Here is a 10,264-nt window from a genome sequence, read left to right as displayed (position 1 = left end):
AAAAATACAAAAATTAGCCGGGCATGGTGGTGCACGCCTGTAATCCCAGCTACTTGGGAGGCTGCGGCAGGAGAATAGCTTCAACCCAGGAGGCGAAGGTTGCAGTGAGCCGAGATCATGCCATTGCACTGCAGCCTGAGCAACAAGAGCAAGATTCTGTCTCAAAAAAAAAAGAAAGAAAGAAAAAGAAACAGAAAAAATTTACTTTAATGGAGCATTGACTGGCTGCAGTCAAGATTTAACCTAGGCTGGGTATGGCGGCTCACACCTGTAATCCCAGCACTTTAGGAGGCCAAGGCAGGCAAATCACGAGGTCAGGAGTTTGTGACCGCCTGGCCAACATGGTGCAACCCTATCTCTACCAAAAATACAAAAACAATTAGCTGGGCATAGTGGTGCGTGCCTGTAATCCCAGCAACTCGGGAGGCTGAGGCAAGAGAATCGCTGAACCTGGGAGGCAGAGGTTGCAGTGAGTAGAGATCAGGCTACTGCACTCCAGCCTGGGTGACAGAGTAAGACACTGTCTCAGGGGAAAAAAAAAAAAAGATTTAACCTGTTATTCAGTTTGTAGTGACTTCTTTTCAGATTGGGGTTTTTAACTGGAAAAATACCAACCCCATCTTTATGAAAAAAATCAGGTAATACATAGTATTGAGGTAAGGAAAGAGAACTGACTTAATGATTTGCTTCATTCCAGTTATAGAATTCCTGTCATTCTTTTAGTGGCACAGGGGGCACAGCTCACTAATGTTTGGTTTGTGAGGAAAAAAAAATGTAATAGTTGGATTCTCATTGATGAGCTGCTTAAAAAACAAAGACAAAATAGTTAAAATAAATACTCTGAAACAAAGCCCCTCATAAAAAACCTCAGGAGGCAATTTTGACTTAGCAACGTAACACACATTTGCTCTCCCACCTCCTTCCCATCAGCTGTGTCTTCCTAAGCCCTCCACAGAAATTCAGAATGAGAGCCTATGCAGAGAACACGAGTGCCTCAAGAAATGCAGTCACGGACTAGCAATTTTTCCAGATTAAAAAAAAAAAAAAAACCCAGAAATCTAGCCCCCAAAGTGCTGAGAACTGCCTGGACTCTGCGATGAAAGAGACACATTCTACACGCTAAAACAGAGAGGGAGGCAGACAGCATCGATAAAACCTTGCTCCATATATGCCAAGGATTCCAGAGCCATAAATTACTTTAGATGGAAGGAAAAAAGCTAGATGTCCTCGAGAGCGCATCATGCCTTTAGAAGTGCACAGATGAAGCTCCTAATCATTTTGCCTAATAAAAAGATTTAATACTTTAATGAAATATTAAAATGTTCAGGTAAGTTCCAGGTAACTTATTTTACCTGGGACACTACATGAACGTGAACTACAAAAGGATATCACAACTAAATGTGTACTCATTCTAAAATAATATATAATAACAGGAAATGGCTTTTACTTTGATAAATGCTTTATTCAGCATTGGCAACCATCAATAGTCTCAAATATTGAGACAACTCGTATAGCTCTAACCACACCAAAAGAAAACCACCAGCCAACATCCCAGTCACCGGCAAGTAAGTGCCTGTAGGTCTGTGACTCCTGAAGCACCTCTCTCAGCACCTGGGGAGCCTGTCCCATCAACAGTACGGCTGCTCAACACCTCCTTGAACATCACGACGTTTCCTTAGTCCAGTTTACAATACTAAGGATTATATCATAATGAAAACACTTTTTGGACCCTTTATCCGAACTGTAAATAACCTGGTTATTATACAACAAATATGCATTGAACGTCTAAGTAAAAGCAACTGTTCTACATTAGATCGCTTTTCACTAATCTGTTTTTCAAAAAGAATTCAGTACCATTTTTGGTCCTCATGTCGGAATTCCAGGATCTTTCTACTGTATCTAATCATGATCTAAATCCCAAATCTTGAGTGTTTTAAGTACTTATCTGTGATTTTTTTATGTCCACTGGAAATAACAAGAGTGATTTAAGACTGCCAGTCCAACAAAACATGACTCTGTATTGTATCTGATTTTTAAAGAGTAAGTGGCTACCCACCTATCCTTATGAGAAACTTGAAGAAAGCTAGAGAAAAAATATCCAACATTTGAATATGCCAGTGCCTTACTCACTTAACCTCATGTATTTCTCAGAACCACCCTCTGTGAAACGTATTTTAAAAGTGTAGAACTACAGACCAACTGTTAAGCAAATTATTTCAGATCAAGCCCTTAAGGACAGGGCTGGGTTCCTAGATTGCAAGGCTTGGCCTCTGAGCCATCTCTCTTCACCCGTTGCCCACACCAAAACTGAATATGAAGAAATCCAGTATTAGCAACTGCATTTCATTGAATCTTCATTTCTATAACTTAATTTCCATTATTACTTCCAATTAATATAGAAGTGAAAAATTAGCATAAAATTTTATATAAGCAAAGACTCCAGCTATTTTTATTGTCATTGGATTTTTATTATTTTAATTCTATAACTTATTGTCATAAACTCTTTTTGTTCACTATTTGGGTAAATCTCATCAAATTTAAACACCCAAGACTCTTAAATGTTCTGGAGTTTTGCAGGAAAGTAAACACCTATTTGTAGATATTGACATGTAAAAAGTTCAAATTTCAGTGTATGACCAACTACAGTTTCCATTTCTCTACCGAGTACCCCTCTGTGATGGAATTTCACTGGAAAACAGTCAGTCACTTATGTTCAGCACAAATAAAGTTCACAATAATTGTTTATCCCAAGTAAACAATCAGCAAACTTAATGTTTTACTTACAATAAATATATGCCATATACTTAGCTTCTATAATGTCATCACTCACTGCTTCTTCATGGCAGCTTCACAGAGACTGTGAAACAGATCATGGAAAGAAACTGATTTTACCACGTACGAAGTTAAAGTGAACCATGTATCACTTAGGGCACGGTGGCTCACGCCTGTCATCCCAGCACTTTGGGAGGCCGAGGCGTGTGGATCACGGTCAAGAGATCGAGACCATACTCGCCAACATGGTGAAACCCCATCTCTACTAAAAATACAAAAATTAGCTGGGCATGGTGGCACGCACCTGTAGTCCCAGCTACTCAGGAGACTGAGGCAGGAGAATCGCTTGAGCCCGAGAGGCGGAGGTTGCAGAGAACCAAGATCACACCACTGCACTCCAGGCTGGAGATGGGGCGAGACTCCATCTCAAAAAAAAAAAAAGAAAGAAATTAAAACTCTGGCCAGGCGTGGTGGCTCACACCTGTAATCTCAGCACTTTGGAAGGCCGAGGTGAGTGGATCACCTGAGGTCGGGAGTTCGAGAGCAGCCATGACCACCATGGAGAAACCCTGTCTCAACTAAAAATACAAAATTAGCCAGGCGTGGTGGCAAGTGCTTGTAATCCCAGCTACTCAGGAGGCTGAGGCAGGAGAATCGCTTGAACCTGGGAGGCGGAGGTTGCGGTGAGCCAAGATCGTGCTATTGCACTCCAGCTTGGAACAAGAGCGAAACTCCGTCTCAAAAAAATAAAAAATAAATGAAAACTCCACTGACCCTTTCAATATGTGGGCAGATCAATGTTAGATGCCAGTTTAGATCAGAGGTCAGCAAACTCTTTCTGCAGAGGGCCAGAAAATAGTTTTGGCTTGTCAACTCAAAGGTCTCAGTTGCAACTAATGAACTCTGCCATTTTGCAAAAGCATCCACAGACAATACATACGCACATAAGCACGGCTCTGTTCCACTGAAACTTTATTTATGGACACTAGAATTTAAACTCCATATAATGTTCAAACAGGTGGTGGACTGGACTTGACAAGTGGGCAGTAATTTCCTGACCCAGGGTCTGAATGCAGATTCTGTTTTGACACATATTTATTTGCTGGCAATTAGGTAACTTCATTATTAATAATAAGTGAGAACAATAATACAAAATTTGCTTAAGGCTTCGTCTAAACTGCTGGTGTATAAATTTTTAAGACAAATTTTAAAAGTTACTTATGTCAAAATTAAATATACTACTAGAGGAACAAACTGGCCAAGTTTCATTTATTTCTTCACGTAACATTTTTACAGCTCACATACAGCAGGAAGCACACCTTTGCACATAATTGTGACATTAGCTTCACAACAGCATCTGCTGACTGCACTTCCAATCATAATATAGCAAGTGCAAGTTCACTTGGAAATGTACATTTATACACCTGATATAAATTAAAGATGGCTACACTATGATTCGTGATAGCAAAAGCATGACTTGAGGTTCCTTGACTAGACCGCTTGTTTAAGAGAAGTGTACCCAAGCATTTTAAAATGGCCATTTGGGGAACAGGCCAAAATATAAAATATCTATCATGTAAAATTTAACCATTTACCTTTTTAAAAAATAATCTTCAAACTTTAAACCTTTGTTACTGAATTGTTATATGGATATACATCATGGCAGCAAGAAACACATTTACTATAGGCTGTATTTTTGGCGACCGGCCAATTAAAAAAATTTGTTCATAAAGTAATATTACTTTTATTAAAATAAAAAAGCTAAATGAAGTATTTTCCTTCCACATTTAATGTGTTAGGTTGAGTTTAGTCCCCCTCCTCCCACAAGAAATCAGTCTGAGACTTAAGTGTTTAATCAAACCTATATTTGTAGTTTCTAAAATGCTGATCCATAGACCACTTTCTTGTTACACGTGTACCAATGAAAACAAAAGGCAAACAGAATCACTGCCATCCCTATGAAAGGAATGGTTCCTTTTCTAACATTCTTTAAAAATATACATTTTACACTCCCTGCACCTCAACAAAGGCGGCAATGTAATAAATACACGGTTTATTTTGTCCTCCTCACTACCAGGCGCCTGTCCACAAACTACCTGTTGTAAGCCCTCTCTTTTTTGGATTTCTCCAGGGCTTTGTCCATGGTCTTCTCGTTCTCTCCCCGGCACTTGGGACAGTACCACTTGCCCTTGGGTTTATGATTGAGCCCCACGCACGAGAAGTGGAACCACTCGATGGGGCACTCGTCGTTGTCACAGCCGATCATCTCCCCGTAGGAGACCTGGTTGCACAGACAGTACGTGGGTTCATTGGGGTCGATGGGGAGGTCGGCAGGGGACGCCTCCCGCTCCGCCTTGGCCTTGGAGCGCTTCTTCTTCTTGGAGGTCTTGGCCTTCTTCTCCTTGGGTGTGCCCGAGGCGCCGTCCTCGTGGTCGTGGTTGCTGGACGCGTTCTCGCGGTTCTCGTTGTTGCGCTGCCGCCGCGAGCGCTTACTGTTGGGCTTCTCGGCCTGCGCTGCCGCCTCGCCTTTGGGCCTGTCCGCGCCAGCCTTGCCGCTGTTGCCCGCTGTGTCGCCCAGCTCCTGCTGCGCCTCGAACAGCTCCACGTGGCTGTCCACCTGCCGCGTGCGGTTCTCCACCAGCTCCACCATCTGGCTCACGATCTGGATCTTCTCATCGCCCAGCTCCTGGCTGCGGATCAGCGCGCGCTGCACACAGTGCAGCATCCGCCGCTTCTGCGCCCCGTCCGTCTCGCGGCTAAAGCGCTCGTAACACTCGTCCAGCTCCTTCAAGATCTCTGGGGGCAAGAACGACAGGCATCACTCGCGAGCAGGACACCGGGACAACCCACACGGCCCCGGACCCGGGTCTACGAAGAGGGCTGGCAGGGGGCCCAGGGGCCAGCGCATGGCTTGCCCAGCCCACCAGCCACGGGCCCTCCAGGGCTTCTCTGTTCCTGTGCCCTGGAACTAAATGCAAATGCCAGAACAGCTCCCATAGGACGAGGAGCCGCTCCAGCCATCCCAGAGAACCCCAGAACAGTTCCCACGCACGGGTGACAATGTCCGAAGCCATTAAGAGGAAACAACTAAATGAGGTGCAGTGCTCGGGACCCAACCTGTATTAATACTTTCTATTAACGATTATGTCCTATACTGCCATCATTTTTACTCAAATGTTTCTATTTGAATACAATTATTAATATACATATAACATTATATATAAACATATTTATTACATTATACACAATATACAAACGATAAAATATAAATTATTTGAATATTTCAAATAAAAAAGGTCTTTATTTTAACATACCAACATCTAGAATAGCCTGTTAAATTAGAGAATGTGTATAAATTTATATAATAGCTCTCTATGATTTAAAGAACCAGGTTAACAGCAAAGGTCCAGGCTACTTTGTGACTTAGGTCCTCAGTTTCAGTTCCCACATTTATTCTAGCATGTTATTCCTCTGTATTAGTGAAAGCAACAACAGTTCTGCCACAATAATCCAGAAAAACCTAGCTTTGCTTTATTATAACTGTTGTTGTTGTTATTTTAGGGACAAGGTCTGTCTCTGTCGCCCAGGTTGGAGTGCAGTAGTGCAATCTCAGCTCACTGCAGCCTCGACCTCCCAGGCTCAAGTGACCCTCCCACCTCAGCCTCCTGAGTAGCTGGGACTACAGCAGCACAACTGTGATGGGCCATTATTATTATTTTTTAACTGCAGTGAATGTACTAGCCTTGCTTTAAAACAAAGCTGGTAGATTTTACTTTTGCATCTACTGCTTAAACAAAAACATCTTCACATCTATTAAAGTCAATGGACTTTAAAATGCCACCAAAAAGAAAAGAAAACCTCTTCAGTATTTGAATATAAACCTTCTTGGGCATGTTACAGGACAGTGCATACGATTTTAAAGTGTAATCAGGCAATTTCTCAAGAAACAGCTGTTAAAAAAATCTAGTTGAAATAAGGGAAGTAAACAGTCTTGCCAAAAGGCTACTCAAACACACAGAAATTCCAGAGTTCTTTTTCCTCAAACAATAACCATTAAATTAAACAGTACCAGATTATTCTCCTAGAACCTTTTTGCAGTCTCTTTAAACAAGGCAACAACTTTTTTGTTGAGACGGAGTTTTGCTCTTGTTGCCCAGGCTGGAGTGCAATGGCGCGATCTCGGCTCACCGCAACCTTGGCCTCCCAGGTTCAAGCGATTCTCCTGCCTCAGCCTCCCGAGTAGCTGGGATGACAGGCATGCAACACCATGCCCAGCTAATTTTGTATTTTCAGTAGAGACAGGGTTTCTCCCATGTTGGTCAGGCTGGTCTCCCAACTCTCGACCTCGTGATCTGCCCACCTCAGCCTCGGAAAGTGCTGGGATTACAGGAGTGAGCCACCGTGCCAGGCCAACAATACTACTTGTGAACTAGGAAGTGTATGGGGAGGGGCTGGGAGTGGGAGGGATTGTCTAAAATGTTACCCCCTCCCTTTCCAGATCTTATCTCCAAATAGTTATAAGATACATACCTAACACTAGAGTAAACATAAGAAGTTAGGCCAACGCTGAAGCTTCTCTAAATGGTATTATTTTCCAGAGTATATTCTCAAACCAGACAGCTCTGAAGACATTTCCTAGAGGAATAATGCAGGCTGCCTGCCACCAGGAGGAATGCCCTAGTCTCATATAGTCACTAATTATAAAAATAAATAGCTGTGTTCAACCTATCCCAGTAATACCAATTTATCCAACTTATTTATCATAGGTGTTAAAATATGAATGCATACCATTTATCTTTAAATGGATTTAGGGTTACAAAATGGTATCACTTCTTTTCATCAGTAATCAAAGTTCTAAAGACAATATTGTCATTTCATGGAAAAGAAAACTATCATATAAATTTAAAATTTAATAACATAGAGGTTATTTTACATCACAAGCAAGCTTCCATCCAGGCGAAGCCTAATTTGTGGGGAAGAGAAACAGATACCCCATTGAAAAATTACCAAGAAGTATTTCTGTTACCTAATATTTCTTTGATACCCCAAACAAAGTATTTTATCAACAAAACCACTAAGTACAAATATTTATAGACAGGAACAACACCACTGCGAAATAGGAAGCCATCCTTCCAGACACTCTGCTCCTTGAATGCCAGCAACTCAGCTTCAGACACATTGCTACCTTTCTTCCAAACATACTCCACACCCACATTACCATGGAAAGCAGCAACACATGGAATTTACAGATTAAATGAGATTGTAGCAACATTTAAATTGGTTTGTCCAATTATTTTAAATGTATTTTAATTTTACGTAAGGGTTGCACTGAAGTTCTTTATGAAGCGGACTTCCCAGGGGGTGGGTAGGTATTTTTATAATAATGTTTGAAAAATAATTCAAGCAATCTCAAACACCATTTTAAGTCGATAAACTAATTATAATCCATGTTTACGAATTAACATACAACCGATGCCTACTAAGCAAAAGACGTCTGACTTCCTGCAGAGTAGGTCTGTAAAAACAAGCTTCGTCTTTCAGAACTACGCGGCAGAGCTCACCATTTACAGCGAAGTCCAAGGAGCTGTGACCCTCGCGACAGATTCTCGCGCTTCTCAGCGCTCCCAGTTGCACGGCTCCAGTACTCCCGCAGGCGCGGGACTGTGATCTTTCCTGAAGCCAAAAAGTTCATCATCCTAGGTGAACCTGAAGCAAGCAGCAAGCCAGGCTCTCCCCAGGAACGACAGGAGAACAAAGTGGCTCCGTGAACTTTGCTGTCTTGACGGCTGGGACCCTGCACCCCGCCCCGCGCTTTTTTCTATCGTCGAATGATCAGAGTGGTCTCAGACCCTGCCTCCCTTCCGTCCGGAGCCCCAGAATCACTCCACGGAGCCTGCCCGCCCCGAGGACAGCACCTTCCAGGAAAGTTCCCGCGCCGAGGGTCCCGCTCGTGGACGCAGCCCCCGTCACTCACGTTTCCCTGGCCACGCGCGGCCTTTCCCTCTGGTCAGCAGAGATGCGGCCTGGGACTGTCTGCGGGCCGGTCTCGCGGGTCGCGGGAGGCGGCCCGAACTGCAGCCCCGGCCCCGAGCCCCCAGCCCCGGGGTCCCCGCTACCGCCATAGCTCCGCGCCCAAAAGTGGCCGTGCTGAGTGGGGAGAGGGGCCGGGGCGACACCAGCCGGCCCTCCAGCCAATGGGGAGGAAGCCAGCGGGCGACTCGCCGCGCCCCCCGAGAGCCGCCGCATATGGGAATCGCCGATTTGGAGGGCGGAGGCCAGGAGGAGAACCAACCACACCGCAAGGAGGAAGAGCACAGCCCGCCCCAGCAGCGACAAGGGCCAATCCGAGGCTGGAGGCCGAGCGAACCGAGGACGTTCAAATCAACCACCCTCCACCCCGCTCCTCCCCGAAAAAGAAAAAAGAAGAGAGCAGAAACACAGACCCATGCCAGTTATTGCGCTACACCCGCCTTCATCCGCCTCAGCGACCAATCGTTCCGTAGGGGAATGATAAGGACATTCCACGAAGGACGTCACAGCCAACCACTGGGAGGCTGAGGCGGGACGTTCCACAATATGCTAATGAGATTCCTATAAAAGAAGCTGCGAAGCTACGTCTTGGATAGAGCGCGCAGGGGCGCCTTCCCGGTACGGGTATCTGGTACTTTCGGGGACGCCGATGGATTTTTTTTTTGCCCCCCCCCCCAACTCTTCCGTTTCCCTACTGCGTAGCCTTGTAAACATTAGTAAACTCCGAGTGGTGATCCACATTCAAAACAGAGCCCCCAAAGTCTTGACTGACCTCGCAGGAAACTTTCCCCAACAGCCAACAATTTCTGGCGGACACGAACTGGCCACCTCTCTCTCACACCCTGGGCGGCCAGGTCTGCAGAGAACGACCCACAGGTCCTCTCATCTGACACAATCCTCTCCAAGCCAGCGATCTGCCCGCGCCCCCCCCTCCCCGAGCGCAGCGCAGATGGGCGCCTTCCCCGCCTCCGCTCCTCCCCTTCCCTTCCCCAGGGCACACAGAGAAAAACCCTCGTCCTCCGCAAACTACAACCGGCGGCGTCGACCCTCGCAGTCGGCCCCTACTCGGTGTCCAGTGCCAAGTGAGGGCCGGAGGGGACTGGGCGGGGGCGGCCGAGCTACCCCGAGCGGAGTACTACCCGGTACTTTACGTAACACTCGGATTGGGGACTGGGTGGGGGGCGGCGAAGAAGGGCCGGGGGAGCGGCGTTGCTCCGGACCGAGGCACCGGGTCCGCGGGAACCCCGGCCCACAGCTGCCCTCCTCCTGCAGCCACATCTCGGCGTCCTACAGCCCCAGGCGCCGGCACATCCCTCCATCTCGCGCCGTAATCTGCACCCCCTCCTAGAGGACGCGGCTTGAACCCGCCGCCCCCTCCCCCGCAGCACCCGCCTCATCACTTCACTACAAAGAGCGCTTTGGTCGCGCAGCCTTGCAGCGAGACCTCTCGCGCCTCCTTCCT

At 45.8% G+C, this 10,264-nt stretch overlaps 1 protein-coding gene across 6 annotated transcripts in view; it reads right to left on the bottom strand.

Moving 5' to 3' along the window:
• Positions 1-3,729: 3,729 nt before the first annotated feature.
• Positions 3,730-10,264, bottom strand: part of ING1 (inhibitor of growth family, member 1) — a 14,528-nt gene continuing 7,993 nt past the window's right edge. For 2 of the 6 annotated variants that reach the window (XM_011933891.1, XM_011933890.1), the window contains exon 2: positions 3,732-5,568. In XM_011933891.1, the coding sequence (XP_011789281.1) occupies positions 4,865-5,497 (633 nt within the window). In that variant the 5' untranslated portion in view covers positions 5,498-5,568 and the 3' untranslated portion in view covers positions 3,732-4,864. Of the gene's footprint in view, positions 5,569-8,746; positions 10,137-10,264 lie in introns of those variants that run through there. The other 4 variants (XM_011933889.1, XM_011933895.1, XM_011933894.1 and 1 more) reach the window with 4 other exon arrangements.

The sequence above is a fragment of the Colobus angolensis genome, unplaced genomic scaffold (assembly GCF_000951035.1).
Source record: "Colobus angolensis palliatus isolate OR3802 unplaced genomic scaffold, Cang.pa_1.0 Scaffold13, whole genome shotgun sequence".
Classification (NCBI taxonomy): Eukaryota; Metazoa; Chordata; class Mammalia; order Primates; family Cercopithecidae; genus Colobus; species Colobus angolensis.
Note: the sequence above shows the minus strand (reverse complement) of the source record. Positions and strands in the feature narration are given on the sequence as shown.